Here is a 27493-nt window from a genome sequence, read left to right as displayed (position 1 = left end):
GGAATGTGACCCAAAAATGGAGGACTGTCATAAATGGGAAAATCCAGTGAAAATGGTGCAGACATGTAGAAGGATTGTATGGAACTGGGGTACTGAGGGGAGAAGAAACTATTGGGGAATCTAAGTTAGTTTATGGCAAGAAGACATCTGAATAAAAATGGGAAATTATGGAGGAAGGAAGGTTTAGGAAACCAAGAGAGGTTGAATTAGGGATAGACATTAATTTCCTTTAAGCTCTAAAGCTCAGGGACAAATTCCTTGAGCAGAGCTCAGTAGAAGCTGCATGTAGCAAGATGATTCTTGTGTGAGAAATAAGTAACAGGCAATGAGTGGCTGCTCCTAATTTGCTGGTTGCCTTCCTTGCTCTCTCTGTATGGTTGCAGCTTTTTTTACATGCTTACTTGCTGGTTTTTTATAAAACAATGTTGTAGTTTTTTGATCTTAGGAAATATAAATTCTTTAAAATGGATGGGAATGAGGAACAATTCATATATGTCCTGGGGTCCATTCCCCATTGTCCTTTCCCTCTCCTCCCACAAAGCTGTTACATCATTTGATTTAGAAAATACTTCTAATGGAGAACAAATAAAGGGACACAGATTCCATGGCTTGTACAAGAAGTTGTCATGCATGGCCTGACCAAGCAGTTCCTCACCATACTGAAGAGAATGTGCTGTGTAGTCTGGTGTTACTGTGTGATGTAATTCTCATTTACAGTAATTTTCACACCTGTCTTAACTGTTTGCTGTGATTTAATTAACTTTTGTAGATGGATGATCTAATTTCAGTCTCATTTAATCAAGGGTCTTGTTTGAAGGGTCCCATTTCAGTCTCAGGAGGGACATGTACCTTGACTGTAGTGTAAGCTCCCTGGTCATGATGTTCATGTAACTATAGATAGATTTTGCCTTGCTCTGAGGTTTTATCTTGCTGTACTTGATCTTTTGAAGATCTGGAAAGTATCTGCTTGTGTCTTTCTTAGGAAGCTTCTATGAGAGAAAAGTTGTTTCTGGGATCTTTTAAGTCTTAGAAAACTGTGAAGTAATTAATATTTGACTGCTGGGTTGGAAATGAATACATGGTTATTTTGGAAGGCTGTTGGTTCTTTGCTACGAGGTAGTGCTAGGTAATGTGACAGCATCTGTTACTTTAACAAAAGGAGTTCTTGGTCATGTATTTTAGTATGTATTAGGGTTTTACAGTACTTACTTTTTTTGATTGAGATTGAAGTTCACATTTTCCAATTTCAGCAAATGTGATACAATTTAATCTTAGTAGGTTACTGGCATTGTTACATTGCTTTGAATTATTATGAAAAGATTTATCTATTAGGAGTCCCTGCAGAGTGCCACTGTGCTGTGGGAAGGAATACTAATAAACAGTTACTTCCAGGAATAGATGTTAATCCTTCAATGTTTTTTCAAGACATATCTATTATGGTTTGAAGCTTTTATTTTTCTAGATCTGACAAGCATGTCTTTTAGATCTGAGGCAGGGAAACAAAAGCACTAATCCCCATGTCTCAGTGATGCAAGTCTAAAATGCTAAAATTCTAAAAAAGTGCTGGAGTCTGTGTGATTTTTTTTCTTGGTTTCTATTTACTTACCCCCAAAAAAAGAAAAAAAAAAAAGCCATGGAGAATAAGGTTTTGTCTCTAAATACATATTTATCAGGTAGTAAGGCTTAAAAATTACTTACCACCACTTCAGTATACAAGTGCTCAAAGGCATTTTACATTCCATAAATAGCAAATGCCACTACAGTTGAGTTTTCTGTCAGATTTTTAGGTTTAGACCTCCAAAAACTGGGTGTTATTGGTGAGTTGATTAGCATGGATATTACATACTGAAAACCTTGCAGGATTATAATCTGTTTGGGTTTTCTGTGTTTGTGTGTATATGTATTTCTATATTAAAAATGTTTGGCTTCATATTCTGGAAAGGTGAGAGGCTATGCATAACATAACTAAATATGGAACAATACCATTGTATTAAATTATGGAGGGAAAATAAAAGAGGGCTTCATTCTTTGTGCCAGCAGATGGGAGGGAGGAGATGTGATCTGGTGCCGTGTTCAGCACCGGGGTTGTGGACAGCAGCATTTGAAGGACCAAAGGCTTGTACATTCAAACTGTGGGATGGAAAGCAAATGAAACATTTTACTATTGGTCATGTTCTGGCATACTCCAGTGCCACTTTGAGATCTACTTGAGATTCTGGTATTTTGTGTAATATGGTATGAACAATTAGTAGGCCTGCTTTGTAACAAGTAAAATAGTTTGCTCACATGCCAAAATAAAATCTAAGCTTAAATAAAAATACTAACCAAATGTGCTTTATGATCTGAGGAATTATTAAAAAAAAATTCTTAACAGTAAAATAATTTTAGCACACCAAAGTTATAAATGAGTTTTGACTGACTTAATGTCAAGGAGCTGGCATAGATGAAAAGAAATTATCTCTGTACATGTGTTTTTCTGTGGATGTATATGACAGTTTGCAGTGTACTAATATAGTTTGTAGAACAGTGAACTATATGAATATTAGTGAAATGAGTTGTGCCAAACTACATCATTAAAGAGCATGTTACTGCATTTTAAAAACATCTTGTCCATGTACTTCTTAATATGTTCCTTGTGAAGGAATCCACTGTGAAGACAAAATTCACCAAAACTGGTTTTCAAATGTAGTTGTTAAAACAGGAAGATAAAATTTTGTGTTCTTGTTTCAACTGTGGGATCTTTGTGTTTGGGGTTTTGTGGCTTCTTTTTGTCTTCTGAGCTAAATAAAATAATGACCATTTTTTTCCCCATTTTTCTTTCTAGGGGTTGATACAAAATTGAAATTCACTCTTGAGCCATCTTTAGGTCAAAACGGTTTTCAGCAGGTAATTTGATTTCTTTTTCTCTTGATTTTATGTAGGAGCGGGTTCTCTGCAGTCAAATGCTTGCCCTAGTTCAGGAGTGCATTTGTCATCATAATATCAGCATATTATTTGCAATTGCATCAAGAGCTGTTTCATTCATAGCCAGAAAATGGAATAGGCTTTCATTGTTTACTCAGATATTTCCTGAATCCTTGTGTCCTAGGATATTACACTTTTGTCACATCATCAAGTAATTCATCTGTGTCTTCCTTGTGAGTGGATTAAGCAGTTAAACTCTGAAATGTGTGCAGTAAAATGCAATGAATGTGCAAGGTAGTAAATGTTGCTGTACTGTAGCATTAAACTAATGATAGATATTTTACATTTTATTATTAGATAGATTATTTTATTATTAGATTATTTTATTATTTAGATGTTTTACATATACTAGATATTTTACATTTTTGGATGCTTTTGCTTTTAGTGGCATGATGCACTCAAAGCAGTGGCCAGGCTGCCGACAGGCATCCCAAAGGAATGGCGGAGAAAGGTAGGTAGGACTTCTGTGCCTTGTGGGCCATATTGTCTGTGGGTTTCTCAGGAGAGGTGAATTACATCTATATTATCTGTTGGTGGGGTTTATAACAAATATTTGAATCTTTAAAGTTGTACTGGGGGATTTTTCCTTGTTTACATTGTTCAGTGACAACCTCACAGGGCAGCTGGAAAGGCTGAGGAGACAGGTGAAGATGGTGTTTTCAGGAGTTGGGTTCTTTCTGCTTGAGACTTGGGTAACTTATTCTGGTGCAGATGTTATTGCTTCATTCTGTCAGTTTCAAGAAATTGCACTGGTGAAATTGTCCCCACAGCTGAAGATAACTAAAAGGAGAATATATCTGTAGTGTAGGCTGTCACACTTACGAAGGTGAAGTTGATAGATGCTTAATGCTGACAAGAATGCTCATAGAAATAGTTCTTGGCTTGCCAAAATTAGGGGAGTTCAGAGTCAGGAGTGATGTAGAATGGCAGAGTACACAATTAACGGGAAACTGCACTGAGTTAGTGTTGTAGGAAAGGGTCCATCGGGATTTTGCTATTTTTATTTTATTGCATTCTTCAATGTTTGAAGTCCCCTAGTAGAAAAGGAGGCATGTCTATTTTTTTTCTTTATAACTGAGTCACACAATCTCAGCTTTAAAAACACAGTTTTAATAAAAATAGTATTTTTGAAGATTAATAAAATATATGTAGTTCTACATATTTCTGATGCCTAGGCTTAATTTCCTTTTCCTGTTTTTGCTATCTTTCCAAACTGAACAGTACCTCTTTACAAATCAGGAGAGAAGGAAGAGAAGTCTTAGTAGCATTGTTTTCCTCACACCACGATGAATTTATTTTTAATCTACAACTTCAGTGAATCATTATACCCATCTAACAGCCTTTTTTCTTTCCTGAAATATTCTTTTTCCACACTCCAGAAAGTGTCTCAGCCACTTTTCTGTGGTACGTGAGTGGCAGAGGTCACAGAATCACAGAAGGGCTGAGTTTGGATGGGACCTCTGGAGGTCATCTGGTCCAACCCCTCTGCCCAAGCAGGGGCACCCCCAGCTGGTTGCCAAGGACTGTGTCCTGGTGACTTTTGAATATCTCCAAGGATGGAGATTCCACATCCTCTCTGGGGAATCTGTGTCGGTGCTCAGTCAACCTCACAGTGAAAATCTGTTCCTTGATGTTTGAGGAGAACCTCCTGTGTTTCAGTTTGTGCCTGTTATCTCCAGTGCAGTCACTGGGCACGGATGAGAAGAGCCTGGCTTCATCCTCCCTGCACCCTCCTTTCAGGTGTTTATACACATGGGTAGGATTCCCCCAAGCTGCCTTTTCTCCATTCTGAATGGTCCCAGCTCTCTCAGCCTTCCTGCTTAGGAGAGATGCTTTGCAGCTGGGTGTCCCCAGCATATACTGGTGCTTGGTTTTGTTTCTCCCCAGAGGCAGGATTTTGCACTTGAACATTATGAGGTTCTTGTCAGACCATTTTTCCATCCTGCCAAGGTGTCCTTGGGTTTATCAGCCACTCCTCCCAGTTCTGTGTAATCAGCAGACTTGCAAATGCTCTGCCACGTCATCCAACTCAGATCTGTCTTTCCTTTTCACTCTGCCCATCTCTGTGTTTGCTCATATGTGACCACATGATGCTAACCAAAGAAGTAGTAGTAAGAAAAGAGATGTTTCTTTTTACTGCCATTCCCCGGGTTCACAATGATTTTAAGATAGACACCAAAATAGAGGAAGTATTTTGTTGTGGCAGCATGCTGATTGCCTCCTTTGCTGTCAACAAAAGGAGCAGGTTGACATCTACATTATTGTTGTGGCATGTGACATTTGGTTTCTGGGGCTGGCAGAGAGAAAGAATCCAGTCAAATAACATCAGTAGGATGTCAGCGGTGCTGAGGCTGTTGGGAGGCAGAACAGTGGCATTCCTCCACATGGGTGGCTTTGCAAAAGTGTGGGAGGGGACATTTAAATGCAGAAAACATGAGATTCTGGGACCTGGCTATAAATTCCTTCATCGTGCAGCTATCTAAGTGTTTAAATCTGTGGGAAGTGTCTAAATTGCTTTTCTCACTTGAGTGAATTAATGGCTGATAAAAAACTTGACCAGTTTGCTTTCATGATTTCTTTCAGTTTCCTGAAAAAAAAGGTCCTTTATTGTTACTTGTTGTCATTGTGTGATCTGTCATGTGCCTTTCATGGTTCAGGAAGTTTTCAAATCTTTAATAAAGCTCCAGCCTTTGTCTTGGATACACATGCATAGATCTGTTCTGGCAATTAGGCTTTAAAAGTAGTGAAAATGTTTGTTTCAGAACTCTCTCTAGCACCAATATTTTAGAAGGCCCTCTTGTAAGAGTTAGCTGTTCTGATCCAAATCATGCTTTCAGATCAGTCCCAAATGGTGAATACTAGATGCTATGTGTTCTGCAGTCATCAGAAAAGACTTCTGATAAAGAGAAGCACCAGCACTGCTAGATTTCTTTTGTGAGCTTCCAGGAGATGTATCCATGGTTAATTTTGAGGAAAGCTGGCAGCAGTGTTATCCTTTTATAAAACTCTTTGTTGGTTATCAAAATACAAGGTCTGAACTGGCAAAGGGTCCTTGCCTTGTGTTTCCAACTTGAAGGACCCCTGTGAATTCACTGACAGCTGACTTGCATCTTTGTAAGCAGTCCACAGATCTGGATGCTTAATGCTGACCATTTCCTTCCTTCCTTTAGGGACCAAGGTATTATTTAATTGTGCAAAAATTGTTGTAGCTAAAATCCTCTTCTGTGCATTTTAGGTCTAATAGCAGATCACATATGGGTGAAGCTGATAAGGTTCATCTAACAATATATATGAAAACTTTATGTTTTATCAGAGAAATAATTAAATTTGCCGTATGTATTTCTAGGTTTGGTTGACCCTGGCTGATCAGTACTTACACAGTATAGCCATTGACTGGGACAAAACCATGCGTTTCACGTTCAATGAAAGAAGTAATCCTGATGATGACTCCATGGGTATCCAGATAGTAAAGGTAGCCAGCTAATTTGTTATTTCTTTTCTAATTTTTAATGAAGAGTTGACATTTGAATTCGGATCTATTTTCATCTCTGAACTGCTTTGGCAAAAATTGTATATTAATTCCCTTTGGAATTAAGGGGTTTGGGGTTTTGTTTTGGCTGCTTTGGGCCTTTTGCACTAGTTTGGTTAGTGTTAGCTGGGAAAAATGCTATTTCTGGGGTTTTTTCCCTTCAGTTTTACTTTTTTTATTTTGAAAAAGTACTGGAGTTTAATGAAGAAAAAGGGAACATGATTGGGTTTTTTCCTTCTCTGTAAATAAACACAAATGTTTTCTGCAAGTAAAAGCATGTCTGTAAAATACAGCAAATGAGCATTTTTCAGTTGTTTTACAGGAGTGAAACACATTTGCATATTTGTATTTCTTAGCTGATTAATGTTTAATATTTAAAGCAGTCAGCTGTTTTGTACATTTTTCCTTTCACTTATAAATCACATAAATTTCGAGGGCAGTTTCTGGCTTGTATGTTTTGAAAAGTCAGTTATCTAGTAGTTTTTTCATACTTTGATAAAAACAATTGCTCTTTTTTGTTCAATTAAGCAGCTGTTGTGTCTTGCCTGTTTGAAACCCAGAGATCTGTTAATAGATTCTTTGGCAATGCCTTATGAACATCATTTAGGGGACTTGTTTACTTAAGAAACTATTTCTTTTGGGTAAGTTAAAGGTTTAACAGATTAAAAAAGAAATGTCATCAACTTTGGGAGTATGTACTCAGAGGGTGGAGGTGGAAGGAAAACTGGGACAGGCAAGAGACCTAACTGGGATCAGAAAATACACATCTTTTCTCTACTTGTCTTGTCATTTTTATTTTTATTTCTTTTTCCTTTAAAGGACCTTCACCGAACTGGCTGCAGTTCTTACTGTGGCCAGGAGGCAGAGCAAGATCGAGTGGTGTTAAAACGTGTCTTGCTGGCTTATGCCAGGTGGAATAAATCTGTTGGCTATTGTCAAGGATTTAACATACTAGCTGCACTTATTCTGGAAGTAATGGAGGGCAATGAAGGGGATGCTCTGAAAGTGAGTAAAATATTTTTTTTCAGTGTCAAAGATCTCTTTTAGTTAGTGAACTTTAGAATAAACCAATGTGTGAATTTTGGAGATAACCTAAAAAAGCAGGACTCAGAAGAGTTAGCTGATTTATATTGGTGGATTTTTTATTTTGTTATTCTAACTGAGCTTAAATGAATAGTTTAAATGTTTGTTAACTTTTTTTTTGAAAAAAATGAGAACACTGCGTCTTACAGTAGGATATTGTATCCCATAATCCCAAATCTGCTTGCAAACACCAAAGGTAGCTGAAATGTGAAAATTTCATTATCAGCATTTTATGTAGCAGCTCCATGTGAAGCAGTTAATTAATTGGCTACATTTCAAAGCAAATCCTAGGAGAACACTCAATATTCAAAATGAAAGTAAGTCACTTTGAAGCTAATTTCTGGGCTGTATTAGTCTTACCGTGTTTTGTTTTCTTAGATGATTTTTATTGTAAATAAAAGAAAGTTTCATGAAATTTATAATACATCAGAAAACAGAAATGCAGTTTACTACAGGACATGGCTTAAGGTTTGGCAAGATCATGTGGAATTTCCTTAAATAAACTTGCTCATATGTGTGAGTTGGGGGTCAAATTAGTAAAAGATGACTGACTCCTAAGATACTGAGCTATTTGTTTTGCCTTAGGCAATGATTTAAATATGGTAAATATTTAAATTCACTCAGAGTTCCTAGCATATAAAGCTTGTGGCAGTAGAGTCCAGTTAGCTGTTATTTAATCCTTCATTCTAGACAGCTGCCTGTAATAGGAAGAAAATATCATAATATACAAACTTTCTATCAGAAAGAAAAATTTCCTTTCAATAATTCTTGCTTAACATTCCCTCAATATTTTCAACTGTAATTTATCACATTTTATTGCAATCTTATACTGCCCAGAAGCTCCCCAAACACATTGTGGAAATATGATTGCCCAAGGTTTGAAGGTTATGAAGTCCAAGCTGACGATGAGGACTGTGGACATCCTTAGGTGTTGTTTGTTATTGTGAGTTGTGTTGGGCTCCTTGTGTGGAGGACACAATGGAATGGAGCCAGACTGCCCCAGAGAAGTAAAAGCCTGTTTGCACCAAAACTGATCTTACCTGGCAAAAATAAGAATGGAAAATAACATAATTTCTTTTCCAAGCTCAGTGTGTGGGCTTTGCAGGGTTGGAATTTTCCGAGAAGAGTGAGGGAAGAGGGGAAGGGCAAGGAAAGGAACAGGGTGGGTGGGAGGAAATAAGAATATGGTATTAGCATGTGATGGCTTTGTTGCAGTCACTGCCACCTAAAGCTAGCATGAGTGAACAACTACAGAGGCCTGTAAAGGTGCCCTCAGGATTGTAGCTATGGGGTAGATGTGTTTGAGTTATTGCAGAGTCTGGGAGTTAAGGGAGCAAAGGCATTCTCAGGTCTTGCCAGTGAGGTCCCATTTCTGGGGAGGACATTATAAACAAAAGCTCTGTGTCTGGGAGGCATCTCCCAGGGGCTAGGAAACAGCAGGTATTACTGATGCCAAGGGGCTTTAACAGCACAGGATCCAATGTGGTAGCTTCAGTGAACGCCCAGCTAGTGATACTTGAGTGTTCACTAGTTGAGTTAAATCTCTGGAGTTGCCTCAAATTTAGCCTACAGAAATTATGGTAAGCAAGAAAATCCCAGGTTGCATGGGTAGAAACTATAAAGTCTCATGGATACTGAAACTCAAAAAAATTTTTCTTGCATATTGTTGTGTGGAAATGCTATAGAATCAAATATTAAATATAAATATGTAGAGATGTGTTACGAAGAAAGTAACTACTGCAAACTGGTAAATGCATGAAGTGCTTTTTAGAAAAAGTCTTCTCAAAGCAATTCACATGTTGGAGAAACAGAATGAACTTCAATGTTGAAAAAGATTCGTGTTTTCTGTGCTCTCATATATCAGAGATCAATGAAGTAATACTAATCAGTGGGAAGGGAGCAAAGGCCTTTGTAGAAGGGTGTATTTAACATGGGAGTTTATAGCTTATGTCATAAGGAATTAATGAAAACACAAATAGCTGTAAGTTAATATTGCTATATCAAACTACTCTTCCATTGGTTGAAATGTATCTGAACAAAATAAAACATTTTTACAAGACAGTGAAGTAACCCACTATTCAGCAAAGGTAAGATAAGGCATCTTAATTTAAATCTTATCTAAAATTACGAGGCTGTCATGTAGAAGCTGTTGATTTGCCTGTGTTGACTACTGATCCACATGCTTTAAAACACAGAACATAAGACTGCTATTGCTGAAGAAGTCTTGCAAGGACAAGTGGCAGTACGTGGTCACAAGCAGCTGGGAAAGAAAAGAAAGCAGTAAGACTATGTCAGGTGGTGCTCTTGGTAGTCCTGTGTCTGAGAAGCCATTTCTGTGGGCATCTGATGAACAGAGAGGGATTGGAAGGAGGATTGTCTCCTGTATATGAAGGTGCAGTGCTTCTCTTGAGAATTAAGGTCTTTATGAAATATAGTAAGGATGCTCATATGAGAGAAATGGAGATGAGATGCAGAAGGGATGACTGCATGCAGGCTCTCTGGATGTGGTTAGCAGAGTGGCCATAGAGATCATAAAAATCCTGAAGTGAAGGTCAGTGTCTATGGTTAGGCTGATGATAAACATCAGCTTCTGCTTTTTTTTTTTGTTGCATTTGTTCATTGTCAAAAGTTTGACAGGATCCATTTAATCCATTACCATCCATGTAGTTGAGCTGTCTCACTTGAAACAGATGTCAGCTTAAAATGTCTCACACTGCTTTATTTAGCACCTTTTAAAGTGACAGGATGGAGTGCAGCCCATGGTAACACATCACAGTAAGATGTATGGAGAATCTCTTTTTGAAGAACAGTACCTTTATTTTTGGAGAGGGAAAATAGGGGATTTGCAAGATCAGTCTTCTAGTTGTGGCATTAACCAGAGAAGGGACATTGAGACTCTCCAGCAGTGGAGAATCTCATAAACAGTTCCAACATCAGAAGTGTCAAAAATTGCTTTTGATGTGGGTAATGCTGCCAGCTTGGGCATAGCTTACTGTGACATTGAATTCAGTCATTGATTTCAGTAATTTCGTGGTTCATAAATTCTGGACAGTTTCAAGAGGCCTTTGCATCTTGAATAGTTGTGGATACCTAGGGCATCTGAGGATGCTCGAAGTGATTATATTTTGTGCCCATATAAGTGGAGGTGCCATAAGCATGTGTTGCCACTGGCTCAAATTCATTCTTTAGTGAAGAGAGAATTTTTTTTTCTGTTATTCCTAGGAAATAACTGTTCTGTAAGTCCTACATGATAGTCTTTCATTTTTCTCACAGATCATGATTTACCTAATTGATAAAGTGCTTCCTGATAGCTACTTTGTCAATAATCTCCGTGCTCTCTCTGTGGATATGGCTGTTTTCCGAGATCTTTTACGAATGAAGCTTCCTGAACTGTCCCAGCACTTAGACACCCTGCAAAGAGCTGCTAACAGAGAAAGTGGAGGTATGTTCAATAGAAAGTGCTATTAAACTCTGTCTTGCTGTTGTTTCATCTGAGCACTGACTTAAAAAGACAGTGGTTTAAGTGTTTACATGAGTTTATTGCTCAGAATATGTATTTTAAATTGTTAAGATGAAATATGATGGTTTCCATTATTCACAACCTATTCACAACATAAATAGGTGCCACTTCCAGGAAAAAACAAAGGGAAATAATTTGGTCCCACCACTAGCTGCAAACAGAATTGTGTTGACAAGAATATACAAAGCATGGAGTGACAACACTAACACATAGCTTAGTACAAGGGCTACCTTGGAAAGGTAATTTCTTGAGCACCTTAGCTCAAGATAGGTGTCCTCCTACTTGAAGTTGCTGGCTCATACAGCCATTCTGGAAAGAGTTCCCATGTGAGAACCAGTGGGGGCTGCTTAGTATTTCTTCACTTGGATCCTTGCCTGTACACAGGTGCAAAACTCAGAAGTACATCTTGAGTTGCTACTTGAAAACTGGCTTTGCACTGTGAATTTTTTTTTTTTTGGAATAGCATTCCATCCAGACTTACAGCTCTTTTTTTTGGAAATGTTCTGGGGAGGGCAGGAGGTTTTTTGTTAGTTGATTTGGTTTCTTTTTCAGTTGGAAAGCTAAGTGCACACTGAGTTCCACCTTAGAAAAGATCTGCTACTATGTTCCATGTGTCTATGCCCAAACTGTATAAAAAGTGAAGAAATGGTATCAAGGAAATATTTGCTGTTTGAAAGTGTTTTCACAGGCTGGCCTCTCTAGTCATGGCCTTCAGTGCATCAGTTGATATTGGGATGCACAAAGTGTTCTCTGAGCATAACAAAAAAAGTAAAACTTTGCAGTTTCAGGCTAAAATACATTTTGTTTGAAACTTAAAAAGTACATCAGGATATTAAAATAATAGATATGACTTTACAGAGACAGTCATCTTCACCTTATCACCATGTAGATAAAGACTTTTACCTTCAGTTTGTGAAAAAATACAGCATTTTGTGGGCAAGTTGGTGGTGGGTTTGTTTTTTCTCTTTTTTTAACAGAAGTTTTTATTTCATATGGTTTTAGGGAAGGAGAAACAGTCTTTCTGATATAAGGGGAAAAAGTGTGGTGGTGTATTCCAGGGTTTATAGTCCAAAGTCAATGATGCTGCTTAGCTTTTTGCAATGCGGCAGAATGGAAGGTGACTATGCAATTTTTCCATTGTTCTTCTCAGCTTATCTTTGGACAGCTGCAGGCTAAGTAAGTTTTGAGCAATAAAAGAGGTGCTAGAACATCTGGTGGATTTTAAGTAGTTTATACTCCTTTTAAAATTATAGTAAGTTGCAGTTACTTCAAATAACTTGTTTTTGCTTGTTTGTTTTTTTAACTTCAGGAGGCTATGAACCCCCACTTACAAATGTCTTCACAATGCAGTGGTTTCTGACACTCTTTGCCACCTGTCTGCCTAACCATACAGTTCTGAAGATCTGGGATTCAGTATTCTTTGAAGGCTCTGAAATTATACTGAGAGTAGCTTTGGCTATCTGGGCAAAGCTAGGAGAGTAAGTGGTCATTTTTATCTGATTTTTCTTTTCACTATGAGCCTTGTTTAACTTTTGTTTTCCTTAAGAAAATATTTCTTGATTCTAAACAAGATGCAGTCTTCCAGGAGAATGATTGTTTTGAAAAAGCTGCAAAAAGGACCTTTATGATTTCTTAAAAACGCGTCATTTTGGCATCATGTCAGAATGGGCATGATAATTAATTGATCCTTTTTGCAGAAAATGTCTCCAGCTGTGGGAGTTGTCTGTGTTATTGTCTTTGTGCTGTGCTAAAAGGTTGGACTTTCCTGAACATAAACCTCTGAAGGAACTGGTAAATACTCTCTGTAAAGACACACAGAGACTTGAGGGTGACCAACTAATTTAGTTGGGTACATGAAAGTGGGGATGTTAATTCCCTTAGTTTTGCTTAAGGAAACTTAAGGATTTGAGCCCATTGACTTTGCCCAGTACAAGAGTTCAGTGTTACTAAGGGAATGACCTTGTGGTATGCAAGTCTCTTCTGTTAAGGCCTGAAAATTAATTTTCCTGACATTCTCTGCTTTTAAGCACATTTGAGCCAAGTTTCTAATATAATCCTTTATGGCCTTGCAAACTCACCACATGGCCAGAACACAAGAGGTGGTTAGTTCTTTAAACTCCTCTGTTGTCAAAGCAAATATTTACCTTCCAAAGAGTTTGCAGTGCTCGCAGAGAAATGAGTTTTGTCACTGGCTTCAGTGGGAGGTGTGAGTTCTGACAGGTCAAGCAGATGTTAGTTCAGCTGGAGACATTTTTCAGCTGGCATCAGCAGCTGCATCGATTTTTTTTCTTGTGTTGCTTATTAAAACTCATCTTCCTTTTTTCTCTCAAACTCAGCCTCTGGGATTTATGTTCAGTTCTGTCCTTGGAGGTTTGATTTCCCTTTTTCTTTCTGAATAAATCAGCATGGCAGGCCAGCAGCATTGTAAGAGGATTTGCTTAGTACATTTAATATGAAGGATAATAATTAGAATAATAATTTCCTGAGAGCTTTTTTTATATTCAGTTCATGAATGAAACTTGCATGAATTATTTGCAATAGGATTAAGCTATATGTAGTCACATAGTGTTTTAGAGAAAAAGTTCTTCCAGTGGATCTCTCTGCACTTAAAAGTTGTAATTGTGAATGTTACAACTCCTAACATGATAAAAAGGTTACTACCTTGAAGATTTACCATAAAGCTTAAAGAAAAATTAAATGTTTTTAAAAATTGAAAGGAACAGAATCAAGAAGTATATAAGAATGTGTTTAAGAATAAGCTGATCATACTGCACATCATGTATCTGTTGTTTGTGGAGAATGGGAGAAGGTCTGGTAAAAGATTGGGCTCTCTTTATTATTGGGCTGGGAGAATACTGTGATATTTTTGTTTCTCTCTGTCCACCATTAGAACTAGAACAGGGGGGATTTAAAGAGGTGGGGCCTGAAATAGTGTTTGTAGTCTCATGATCTTCATACTTCTCAAGATTCATTCTCAAAATGAAAATAGGGTGAGAAGTGCATTTTTAAAATGTGGGTGGCTCAATCGTTACTTGTGCTTTGAGGGAGGCTGAAGGAACAGGGGAATTAAATATAGGTGCAGTGGAGAAAGTCTCTCATGTGGCAGTCATGAGAGACTGAAGGTTTCAGGGCAGGTAAGCCATAAGTTTGTGATAATTGGCTACATGCCCATTGTTTCTACTGATTTAATTTTTTTTTTAGCTATATATCATTATTTTACCCAAACTATGTTAAGATTTCAGTAGGAGTTTTGTAGCTCAGTGGTTGTTATGTACAGGTGCTGAAGACTGAGGGAGGTTGCTGCTTCTATTGCTGAAGAAAAAAGGCAGCGTATTTTTTTTTCATCATTCCAGCATCTGTGTTTTAGAGGAGAGGCTACAATATGTAGCCATCAATACAGTTCCTTGAGATATAAGTAAAATAAACTTTTCGCTCAACAGGAGAGGTGTTTAGCAGCTGACCGTAATGTATGTAGAACACAAACTCACAAAAGCATATTACTCATATTTCTCTTCCTCTAGATAACACTCTGTATTTAGAGTGAGTCGGTTTTAAAAATTTAAAGACAAGTGCAGAACAAATATCTAATTGAACCTCCCTCCCCAAAACAAGACAAAGAAAAGCATATTACCAAAGCAAACAAACAACCAAAACCAACAGAGTTCCCATCCCTAATTTGGAAATAGCATTCACAAATTTGATGAGTGGATTTTCCTTCATTTTGCATTATATTAGCTTAGTTCCTTTTTAACACAATGACATGTATGAATGACCTATACTTAATTTATTCCAGAGGAATGGTTTCTGGCCAGTGAATATCTTCCTGTCTGACAAAAAGAAAGTTTAGACAGTGAATTTAGCTGCTTGGTGCATGGTGAAGAATGGGTGATGAGGTAGTCTAGAAGTCTTTATGCTCCTGTTTTGAGCTGATGAGAGAACTCCCTTGTGCTAGTAGGAGGCAAAATGTGTTCATTCTTGTGCTGTAGAAGTTAAAGGGGCAGAGATAATAACCTGTCTGGAGATACATTAATCTGTTGTCATGAGGACTCAGGACAATAAGCTGGAGTCAGTGCATCTTTTTACTGCTGTAGCTTTTCTAATGTTTTGTGCACAGTTTTATTATTTGGAAGTCTAGTCAGAATTGCAAATAAATGTAAAAGTTAAGCTGTCTAACAGAAATGCATATTTTATGATGACAAGAAAATCAGTTTTGTTTTGAACATGTAGAATTATATGTAAAAGTAAAATAAAAAATGTATTTTGATGTAGGCAGATCGAGTGTTGTGAAACAGCAGATGAGTTTTACAGTACTATGGGCAGGCTGACCCAGGAGATGCTTGAAGACAGTCTGATTGACAGCAATGAACTTATGCAGGTGAGTAATTGAGACATCATTTTTTTGTGTTTTCTGTTTGATTTCTTCAGGTGTTGATTTCTAACAAATTACAGTTTTGTTCAGATACTGCAGAAACCTAAATTCTACCCAAAATAAAAGTTTCAGATAACTGGGTTGAGCTAGCGTGTCAATGTAAGAAATAGATGACATGCTGTTAGAGCTAGAATCTTATTTATTAAATATAGAGAACCACTAGGCTTCATTTAATAAAAATTGATTCTATGTTCACAGCTGTAGGTCTTTTGTGATATAATGTTCAATTGCATTTAGACAATGTGGAATTTACACAAATGTAGAATCTTTTAGAAGTCACCATTTTTAGGGTTTTCTTTTGCCTTATTTTTATGTTTTGGTCAGTTTTTTATTGCACTGTGTCCTTTCCATTCTGCAGACACTGGGGAAAATAAGAGTTTATGAAGTGAGAAGGGAATAAAAGTCCTTCATGATTTAAAAAAAACCCCACCATGAACAGTCAGAAGTGTACTGTAAACAAAGACATTTGAAGATGATTGCAGTCTCTGAATTCTTAAAGCATATGTCATTGTATGAGAACAAAGACCCACATTGTTCTGGGAAAGGAGAAGGCATAGTATAGCAGATACAATTTATTTATTTACTGTTACACTTATTCTTGTGATATTTTTAAGGTTTCTACTTAGATGATTTATAAGGACTTTGTACTACAGTTCTGGAACTTTCCTTTTGATGAGTTGGAGCAGACAAGATTAAATCAGTGCGAGTACAGAGACCATAATTCACCTGAAACTTTGTACCTGACTTAGGGAAAGAAAAAAAGGCAGTCCATGAAGCTATACAAGTTTAGTAACAGTTGTTATCAGGTGACTTCTATTACCTATTGTTTGCAGACTGTGTTAAAATACACTATTTTCAGTTTTACTGTTTTGGTCATTGGTACTTTGTCTGATGAGGAAGCTCTAGAAATGGGAGAAGTGAGTGCTGGGGCTTTGTTTTGCTTCAAAAATGTAAACGCAGCTGATCAGAGGGATTCATATGCTTTTTAGGAATGTATTAAAGTTCCTCACAAGACAGTTCAGATAGTGAGGATGTGTAAGGAGGGCAGTACAAGCCAACATCTTCTCATTGTGTTTCATTCCTGGTCTCCACTATGGTACAAAATCAAGATGTGGCATTTGTGAATAAGAATAATTTTGGGAAATCTGGAGTGGTCTTTTGTGACTCTGTGGATTTCTTTCTTTGCTGCTGTGTATAATAGAAGATAAGGGATGGGTAACTTACTGGTTGGAGGGATGGAAGGATTTTTTTTGTTTTTAACTCTGGCAATTACAAATACTAGCAAATTAGCAATCTTTTGTGCTTCAGCAAGAAATGGGCATTTGGCACAATACATATGTGTGTTCACAGTGTGTGTGTGTATTTTGTGGCACTGACAAGAGTGTTAAGGTGGGATGGATTGCCACTGATATGGAGAATGTGGCAGGTTAAAGTTCTGTGTATGGAGGAGCAGTGTATCTGGTTTATGTGTATCCTCTCAGTTGAAGAAACCACAGTCTAGTTTGCTTAGCTTTCTTCAAGTCAAAGGAAGGCACTGGCAGTGTAGCCATCTCTGAGGTCTCCACTCTTTACCCCATGTGGAAAAAATAAGGAATCACAAGAGTTTACCATCAGGATATACAAGTGCTACCATGTATCTGGTTGGAGAAAGAAAATTAAGAAATACGAACCATTGTGTTAATTAAAAGATCCAGGCTGCTTGAACGTGCTGGTTTTTAAACTGCCTTAAGCTTTTTCAGAGGAGTCATCCAGAGATGCTTTGTTTTCAATTTTTTTTTCTTTTCCCCTAAGAAAAATCAGAATGATGAATTTACATCTAATACATTTTACAAGATTGCTCAAGGATTAGTATCCTCCTGTGGGGAAAGGATTAATATCCCACTCTGCCTTCCCTACACGTTTCAGTAGAGCTCACTGGTGGCAATCATCTCACTTCTCTTTAGACTCGTGTAACATTTGTATTTGCATCTAAACTACTTGTCCAGGCTCACTTCAACCAGAGTAACAGACACTTCTCAACCACTGGGAAACAAATTGTGCTCGAAGAGCCTTGTTTCTTTTGGGAGTCATAGGAGGGACATACAACTGATCCTTCAAGGGAAGTGTTGACAGAGCAGATGTCTAAAGTAGAACAGGGGACTCATGTCCTCATTCTCTCCACCAGCACATATAGCTGCTGCAGTTTTATCCCTCCCATGCAGATAGACCTATAGTTTAGATGGGAGCCTTAAAGCTTTTGCAGATTTGATCTTTGTGTGGCAAAAGTTCTTAATGTTTTGCTGAGGAGACCATGGAGGCACTGGAGGAGCAAGCCAGCCTACAGTTTCTTCCTTTTTCAGATTGAACAGTTTGGTTGAATAAAGGGTAAGTGCTGTTCACATCAGATTCTAGACTGGGTGTGTATTGATTCCAGTATGGAGACAGAAGGCTGTACACCAGGTGTCTGCAGATATTCTAAACAGAGTGTGCTAGACTGAGTCTGCTTTCATGCCTTGTCAGAAAGTGAGCATTTTTACATGCAGCGAAACTAATTCAGTTTGTATACCCAGAAACATTGCAGCACAGAGGAGATGAGAAGCCAGCTGGAGGAGAGGCATCCATTTGTATTTACTAGAACAGAGGGGAACAGGGATTAATCTTTCTGTGCTGCTCTAGCATTTTGGACTATCTCCCTAGGCAGTTACCCTGATTTGATGGTATCCACTGTTAGTTGAATGAGCTACTTGAGTAGAACTTTTTCTGTCTTCTTTTGGGTTTGTTTTTGCTTTTGCTTTTTTGTTCCATTTTCTTAGTCAAAGTGAAAAGAAAGAAGAGCATTAAACCAGTGAGGGGAAGCTATGGAGATAAGTGTGTTTGATAAGTTGACTGCAAAATGGCTTGCCCTCTTTGGAAGCCACAGCTCATCACCTCCCATATGGTGTTCTGCTGAGAGTGTAGACAGCTTTGCATTTTTAGAGTAAAGTAAAGGATTGTCAAATAATTTAAGGAGAGAATAGAGGGGTTTTGTCCTTGTCTCTTTTCTTGTTCCCAGGATCTGTCCCTTATGTAAATAAGATGCTAAGTTTGGCTGCATCACACTTTTGTTTGTAGGATATTTCCCTCTGGGATAGTTCCTCAGAATTAACCAAATGGCATCCAAAGCTGTGTAAAAACTAGAAAAGAATGCTTTGACTCTGAATTGTCACTGGGAGAGTATCAGAGGTGTTGGTTGACAATATTTTTTTTTAATTTCCAGTGGAACTTGCACTGGCATAAAATTTGTTTTGTGGATCTCTTGGCCAGATGGTGAGCAAGGCCTGCAGTTCTAACCTGAAAACAATAGTTAAGCTACAAATATGTATACTAAATGAAAGAAATTGTAGATGTGGGAGAGACACAGATTGGAGACAGGCAAAAGCTAAAAGCATAATCTGAAACAGTAGGTGTAAGGAGTAAATGGAGGAATTGAAGTCAACTGTTTCACTTAAAGGGTAACTAGCATATGGAACAAGTTACCTGAAAAGGGCATTGACATAAAGAGTAAATTCCAGACAAAACTCCGGAGACAGTTGAAACATATGGGGAAAAAAACCTAACAGGAAAGTATGGTGGAGATCAAACAAGCAGGCAGACATGTTGGGCTGGAGGTAGGTCATTCTCCAGATCATAAAATTCCTTTGTCTGGTAGACTGATGGGAAACCACTGTTCAGGCCTTAGAGAATATCTTTCTTTCACAGTAGCATTGTAGTTCAATGGAGTGGCAAAACTTCAGTTCATGCTCTGGATTTTTGAAGGCATCTTCCTTTCCTTAGAGTCTGTGCATGGCTCGAACTGTAAAAGCATTCCCTCACAGAAGACTGTTGAGGTGCACTATTGCCCTGTCTCTGACTCAGACAGGAGTGTCCTTCCTGCTCCTCAGTCTTACATCATTGCCATTAACAAAACTTTTTTCCCTCCTTATGTCAGGAAATGTCTAATGCTGAATTAATGTTTGCAGTTTTCCTTAATGTATTTAGCATAGACAAGGCATGGTTCAAGAATGGATTATGTAGAAACTGTTCAGAATTTCCTTTCTTCTTAATTGAGGTCATTTGCCTTCAGATGAAAATGTCACTGACTTAATAGCACAGGAAAAAAATATGTAAGTGAAGATTTACTGTCATAGATAATGAGAAAATTTTGTGCTGCTGTCTTTCAAAAGATATTTAATTTTCAAGACGTGGAAAAGCTTTCCTACTTTAGAGAAACTATGGGAAATTATGTATTTGGTTTTGTTTTATTCTTCTGACATTGAGACTCAAAATGAACTATTTGGCAGTTATTGAAAGTTCTGAATAGTGAACAAAAGCAGGGAGGAAAAAAGCAACTGAAGTATGTAGGAAGAAATCAGCAGTGATATTGCAATGAATATGATGTATCTTTATGCCAAGTTGGCTGGTGACTTACAGCAAAAATAATGCTGAAAGGAAATGTACTTGCAACTATGTATCTTTTCTAACTCTTGAGTATTGACCTAAACAAAATCTATTAGCTTTTGGATGGCCTGCTTTTAGAAAAACAACTATCTTTACCCTGCCAAACCCTGCCTTTAGCCTCAAAACCAACCAGCAATCAAAACTAGAAACTGAGGGAAGAAAACTGGGATAATGTTTTATCCATCCTCATAGCTATTATTTTTGTGCTGGCATGATTTCCTTCACACAAGCTCTTGAGCTTCTCAGGTAAAATAATGAATCAGCTAACAGTCCACATCAATGAGGATCTGCCTCTTCCTATCTGTGCTAGTGCTAATACTTCGTTGAATTCTTGAGCAAAAGCTTAGGTCTTCTGGAAAGATTCCTAAATGATGCATTCATGTAAGTGAAATCATAATTGGAGGAGGATTTCCAGTGTGCTGGCAAGAAGGGGTTGACAATAAATATTAAATGAGTATAGGAGTTGTAAAGGATCCTACAGCTCATATTATCAGTTCTTTTTTTTTTTTTAACTCAACTGTGTATTTTTCTAGTGAGTCAGTCTTTATTTTTTGTACAGGAAATACTGACTGAATCATAAAACTAGACCATTTTCTTACAGCGTGTGCATGTGCAAGAATGTACAGTTTTTAAACCTGCAAGACTGTGGAAGTCTGTCCATGCAAAAATCTTTTGTGAGACTGTTAATTAAAGCAAGATGTTTAAAGTTGTCTTTTTTTTTCCCCTAGACTGTTTACACCATGGCTCAGTTTCCTTTCCCACAACTGGCAGAATTAAGGGAGAAATACACATACAATATTACTCCTTTCCCTGCAGCAGTAAAATCAACTTCATTTTCAGGGTAAGTTTGAAATGCACTCCTTATGGTGTATAGAGTTATGGTTTACCCTCTGCAGATGATGAAAAGGCAGGTGGATCCTCCCTTGTATGCTTGTAAAAAGATTAAAATGCTCAGTAATGCTCACATTTAAGAATGTATCTTCCTTACTTCTCTTATGTTCTCTTTTGACAGAAGGTTAGGCAGAACCAGAGACAGTGATGAGGAGAATGACTTAGATGATGAAGACTCAATTGCTAATGCAATTGGTTGTCTTGGACCATTAAGTGGATTTTTGGCACCAGAGCTCCAAAAATACCAAAAACAGATGAAAGGTAAAGTGACTTTTTCAATTTTGGAAAACACAGTTAAATCCAAATGACCTTCAGAAGTTGTCTGCTGCTCTGTCTGTGAAAGCTGCTATGGAAAATGTGTTTTCTATGCACATAGGTGTTACAGCAGGTACCAAAAAACTTGCTCTGTGCTCCATGAAGATGTCGTCAAGGCCAGGTTGGAAGGCTGTAGGTGTTCAGTAAATGATGGTGTGAGTTAAGGGTTAAGCTACAGTAATGGTTAACAAAACAACCCCATAGTGTTGCCCATACACAAAAAGCAGAAGCATATGTGAAACAAAATCCACCCTAAATCCATGCATATTTCTGAGACAGCTGTTAGGTAGTCAGTATTTTCTGAAAGGTGTACCTTCAATAAATGATATTGATCTTTATTAACATATGCATGGCTAATACTGGAACCTGTCAGCAGTGAGTAAATTCTGCAAGTGATTTCACTGCCCTTTTGGCCAAACCTTCAGATTGTTGTATGTTTTGGATATATTCACATTTTTTTTTTAAAATGGTTATGGTTTAGGGTGTTCTGACAAAATGTCACTGTTTTTCAAATCGTTCTGCACTGAAATAAAATTTCTTGGCAGAATTGTGTGTATACCACTGCAAATTCTCTAGAAGCAGTATAAAATGTTGATCCATACAGGAAAAGCAAAGAACATTTGTTAACTTGCAGCAGCCTTTATGAAATGTTACTGGATCAACAGTGATTTCACAGCATCTTGGGAGAGGCCATTTTTAGTTATTCGCAATTCACTGCCACCTTACCCCCAAAAAAACCCCAGACTGATGTAACAGTTGCTGTTCATGCTTCATCATTCTTGTGTCTGGGTTTTGCTGAGACCTGTAAGCTGCAGTTTTCCTCTTGATTGCTGTGGTGTTTTGTTTTTCCTTTCCTGAGGGACTCTCTACCTGCTGCTTCAAACTAACACTTAGTCAGAACATCAAACTGCTGTTGCACACTAAGCCAAAGACAAATAAACATTCCTTGAAAAAGAATTATCCCCCTGACCCCAGAGTGCCAGGTTGGTGCATCAGAAACAGCTGTGAAAATAAATTGCCCTGCTGCTGTTGCTGTGCAGCTGTTGATCAGAGACACTCTCAAGTTGTCTGATCCTCAGCTGCTCTGTGCCTGTCCCTTTTGTTGCTACTAGCAGCTTTCTCCCTGTGGTGTTCTGTTTCTCGATGCTTCTTGCTGGTAGCACTAGGTTGGTTGTTTTATCTCATGCCTGCTTAACTGTAATTCATTTTATAACTTGCATTGTTGGCCTCTACAACAACCGAGTATCTTTAATGATCTGTGGTGGCTTGATGTACTTTTGGATATTGGAGGAGCTGTGCTTGTAACTTTGCATTGCCATATTAATTGACTTTTGTACTCTTTAACCTCCCCTCAAACCCTTGATATTCTTAAGCAATAGTGCTATTTATAATACTTCTTACAGTAAATAGCACAGCTTAGTTAAATATACATATTGTAATAAACTTTTAATTAAAGACTTCAGTTAAATAAGATGGTAGGAATCAGACACAGACTTTCCTTGGAAATAATCTATAGAAGTACAGGTATATCTCTTGAGTTTGCCAGTTTACCCTCACCTCCACTCTGTTCCCTCCTTCTACAGATCAGAATGAAGAACAAAGTCTTGGTTCCAGTAACATTGCAGAATTAAGTCCAGGAGCAATAGACTCCTGCAGAAGTGACTATCACACTGCTTTTAACAGCATGATGATGGAGCGTATGACCACTGATATTAATGCACTGAAGAAGCAATATTCCAGGATAAAGAAGAAGCAGCAACAGCAGGTTCACCATGTGTATATCAGAGCAGGTAACACATCAAAACATGCTTAATTTCCTGATTTATTACAAACTAACTTTGTCAGGCATTTAACCAAATAGACAAAATAAGAAAGAATGATGAAATATATAAAATTAGTAGTAAAGTGTGTACCACTTCATGCAGACAGAAAACAAGAAGGTGATATTTTTTCTTCTTTTGTCAGGATCTGAAGATGATGACCCTGGGGTTTTCTTAGGTCCCAGGGACCAACTAAACAATGGTATTTAAAAGTGGCTTTGCTGTCTGGGTGCATTGTGTTGATCTCTCTGACTGAAAACTTTAAGTCTTTGGCATTCTTGGGATTGACATATTGATGCACTGGAAAAAGTGAATGCAGAGATGAGGGTGCTTCAGATCATGTGTCAGGTAGATTGCTAGCTGGTCTGTGTTATCCAAACTCCTCTGAATTTATCTGGGCATGGCAAATTATGCAGCTGAAGGAACGGGCTTAGATATTCCATTGTGGCTGGCAGTTTCCCTAGCCATAATGATACTGTTGTGAGGCCTGAGCTGGACATCGGTCCCTTATTTAACAACCCATGTTATGGAGTCTGTGTCCCTAATTGTCAAACTCAGCAGTGCAGGGCTTGGCATGAAATGCACAGCTCAAGCTTTTACTGGGTGTACAAGCTGAGCACAGCCCACCCCATTCATTCCTCCCTGCTTAGGTTCATCTTTCCAAGTTCACCATTGGACCATGCAAATGGGACACTGTGAAGAATTTTTATTTCTCTTCTAGATTGTCTAAAGCTGGGCTAGCAGGAGCATTGGAATACATGGAGCTGCAATTTTTCATTTACATGATTTTAGAAGGATTTTTTTAATATTAGTGAAGTGTTTGCTTTGAAAAAAGGCTATAGCCAGCAGAAACAGTGCAAACAGCAAAAATGTTGATTCCCAAGGATGCCAACCCCTACCTTGCAAACACAAATCTTTCTAATCTTACTAATCATGATACAGGGCTTGATTTGTCATTTAATCAAACTGTCATCTAATCACTAATTCTGAGTCTACTCCTTGGGCTTAATAAGACACAGTTTTATGCATTAAAAGTACTTTAATTCATTTTCCTTTTTCCAGTCACATAAGCCTCGTGGAGAGGCTTGTGTGACTGACCTCAAATGGAGATTGAATAGCCTCTTGCTGTTGGAAGAGAAATGAAGGAGAGGGGAAGTATCAGAAACCAATATTAATTTTAAACTATCAGTTTTACAATTCCAAAAATCAAGAAGCTATTTTTTAAAAATTATTTATTTTCATGGTATTCCTGGCTCAGGACTTATCCAAAGGTGCAAAGCAGTGAGGAAGGGCAGAAAATGCTTATGTAGAAGGTGCTGCTTTGTGTTCAAAGACATAAGTGAAATTCAGTGATGATTTTTAAGTTTGGATTGGCTTTTTAAAGTATATTCTGTCCTACAAACCTTTGTTTGTATACCTTTGTAGATACCTCAAGAAAGGTATCAAATTTGGTGGTAGATCCTTAGAACATTAATTTGTTTTGTTCTTTAACAACACTGTGTTTCTTTTAAATGCTTTCTTTCAGACAAGGGGCCAGTTACCAGCCTCCTCCCCTCTCAGGTAAACCATTCCCCGGTGATAAACCACCTCCTTTTAGGAAAGAAGATGAAATTGAATAACAAGTCTCTCAAAAATGCTGTTATCCACATCCCAAGCCATGCTACAGGGAAGATGTCTCCCATTCCCCAAGAAGATCTTAAAACAAAGCTGAACTCTCCGTGGCGCACCCACATACGAGTTCACAGGAAGAACATTGCTAGGGCCAAAGGCCAGCTGGGCTACGGGGATACCGTAGGACTCATAGATGAGCAGAGTGAGAGCTGTAAAACAAATAGCCCTGGTGCAAAGGAGGAGGCCTCCAAACACTCTGACTTTGGAGAAAGAGAAGGAGGCGGCTTGGATGACAGGACTACTCGGAAAGCTGACCAGCAGTCATCTGAGCCGGACTCTGCGGACAGCGGTACAAACGTGTCCGTGGTTCAGCTCAAACTGGAAGCACTGGAACTCACCTCAGACACCCAAACCGATGTGGAACCAGCATCCCATCAGTCCAACCAGCCACAGTTATCAGAGTCTTCCACTTCATCCAGAGACAGTGGAAACCTGGCTAAATCGCCCCAGCCTGGGAACCCAAAGCCACAAGTCTTCAATCCTTTTCCCAGCGTCAAGCCTCTTCGAAAGTCAGCTACAGCCAGGAATTTAGGGCTGTATGGCCCCACAGAAAGAACACCCACTGTACACTTCCCACAAATGAGCAGAAGTTTCAATAAATCTGCCAGTGGCAACAGCGGGACCAGGAAACGATGATGTGCTACCTGGTACTTACTGTTTCTGACAGCAACAAAAGAATTTGTATTGCCTTTTTTTTAATGTGTGCATGTGTATGTGTGTCCCAAAGCATTTCTAATTGCTAATTAAGTAACAAGGACAAAAGTGGTTACCAGATATATAAATATGTGTCTTTGAAAACTGTACTTATGTGTTCTTATGGGATAGATTAGTGAAGATGCACTCTGGCACCCTGTTGTTAATTCCGATGGTTCTGTGTAAAATAAAAATTAATTTGCAATGTGAAGCAAACTGTTTCCTAAAGTCTAACTCGGACATTAAATCACCAGCTGCCTTTAACCCCTCAGCCCCCCATGGCTGCCTCCTGTCTTTCTGAGCTTGAAGGACAAATTGCCCAGTGCAGCAGACAGGTGGAACAGTTTTTGTGACTGTTAAGCAGCTTCCCCATCCAACCTTCCTCATCACACTCTGGGAGTAGCTGGAGAAGCCACGACTTACAGAAGCACAAGCAGCCCTAGCAATCAAAAGTGTCAGTTTGTGACATCTGGCTTCAGATATTCTTGAACAACATTTTCTGCTTCTCTTCCCACAGCAATTCTCTGCTGATACTATTTTTGATAAAACCTAAACATTAAGCATGAGAACAATAGGTATAATTCCATCCACAACACAGGTTTGCTCCTTCTCTGTTACATGTGTACATACATACATTTCTGTTATTTACTGCTGGAGAGTTGCAGCACTGTAAAATTAGGAATTAGGTACAACTATTTGTATAGTTGTAAGATTATTATTCTGATGCATCTTGGCTTCAATGGATTTAAAAAGCTGTTATCTAGATTAGAATTGTAGTTAAATAATATTTGCCAGCTTAGCAGTAGGTAAAATATATGAATGTTCCAAAGTAGTTTAGGGGTTTAAATTCTATAAATAGAGTGATTAGATACTTAAGAGTGCCACTTCCCATTAAAAACCAACACATCAGCCACTATGTTAGTGGGATGTGCCCCTGGGCTTCCATGTCTTGATTCTTCTTTGGTGTGAAAGAAAATGATAAACTGAGTATTTATTTCCAAATCAAAAAGCAGAGCTGATAAATATCACAAGACAGTATTTATATATATATATAACAGTCAGACAGAGAAACTAAACATAGATCACTCAACTTCAGGATTGCAAAATCAAGTACTCAAACTGAGAAATTCAGGTTGCTCTTAAATGATTGCAGCTCTGTCAAATGGTATATACTGACTGTGATTCTTTACCTTGATTCCAATTTCCTGTGGCATGAAAGGGCCAATGTTTTAAACTGCAGTAATGATGAATCAGCACCATTGTATGTAATATCTTACTTGCTTTTAAAAATTCTTTGTTAAATTTGCAAATTAATATATCATTGTTTATGAATGTATTCCATAACCTGTATATGTGACACCAGTTTCTCTGTATACCATAACTTATAAGCTGTACAATATACTCTGTTCATTGTTGTGGGAACAGTTTTATTTTGCTGTTGTTTCATATGAGTATATATAAAATATAAAATAGTATACAAGTATGAACACTATAAATATAAAACAGATGTAGATCAGATCTTGCCCTGCCTTATTTCCAGGCGATGGTAATATTGTCACTAATGATTACTTACAGCACTAAGTAAATTTAAAATAATGTAGAAGTTAGTCACTGATTATGGACTGTATGTGAATTGGTTTTGCACTGAATTAGAAGAAATGGACTTCTCAAAAATTTTCTTCTGAATCATCTTCCCCAATTTTTCTTAGCTTCAGTGTATCACACGGCTGTATGCTGAACCCATACAAATAAAAGGACTGTCAGTCTGCAAAACCTGCTAAAATGGTTCAAGTATGTGCATGAATTTTCAACATTTTATGAAGTAAGTAGTGGGAAATCAGTAAATTATGCATGGATATAGGTCTAGGAAGAGAACAACACATTCTAATGATTCAGAACAAATAATAATTTACAAGTGTGCACTCAGGTCTTGGACTGTTAGGATTGAGGTGAAGGAACTGCAGCTACTCAATGCATTAGTTTGCTGATGCTTGCTGCAGGAAATTTCCTTAAAGTACTTGATGAAAAAATAGAGTGTCATGTTAGCTACCTCAAAGGTACATTTCTGAACCTCAAAGGATATTCACTCTTTACCTGAAATACTGTTGGAACATACAGCAAAA

The 27493-nt window shown here is 37.9% G+C and overlaps 1 protein-coding gene across 4 annotated transcripts in view; it reads left to right on the top strand.

Annotated features, from left to right (window-relative positions):
- Positions 1-27173, top strand: part of TBC1D30 (TBC1 domain family member 30) — a 51994-nt gene extending 24821 nt beyond the window's left edge. For 2 of the 4 annotated variants that reach the window (XM_063396539.1, XM_063396542.1), the window contains 12 exons: positions 2825-2886; positions 3350-3415; positions 6311-6436; positions 7313-7498; positions 10850-11018; positions 12406-12574; positions 15366-15471; positions 20709-20821; positions 20993-21132; positions 22770-22976; positions 23152-23208; positions 24532-27173. In XM_063396539.1, coding sequence (XP_063252609.1) covers positions 2825-2886; positions 3350-3415; positions 6311-6436; positions 7313-7498; positions 10850-11018; positions 12406-12574; positions 15366-15471; positions 20709-20821; positions 20993-21132; positions 22770-22976; positions 23152-23208; positions 24532-25313 — 2183 coding nt within the window. In that variant the 3' untranslated portion in view covers positions 25314-27173. The remainder of the gene's footprint in view (positions 1-2824; positions 2887-3349; positions 3416-6310; positions 6437-7312; positions 7499-10849; positions 11019-12405; positions 12575-15365; positions 15472-20708; positions 20822-20992; positions 21133-22769; positions 22977-23151; positions 23209-24531) is intronic. The other 2 variants (XM_063396540.1, XM_063396543.1) reach the window with 1 other exon arrangement.
- Positions 27174-27493: the final 320 nt, after the last annotated feature.

This window comes from Prinia subflava, chromosome 4 (assembly GCF_021018805.1).
Source record: "Prinia subflava isolate CZ2003 ecotype Zambia chromosome 4, Cam_Psub_1.2, whole genome shotgun sequence".
Lineage (NCBI taxonomy): Eukaryota > Metazoa > Chordata > Aves > Passeriformes > Cisticolidae > Prinia > Prinia subflava.
Note: the sequence above shows the minus strand (reverse complement) of the source record. Positions and strands in the feature narration are given on the sequence as shown.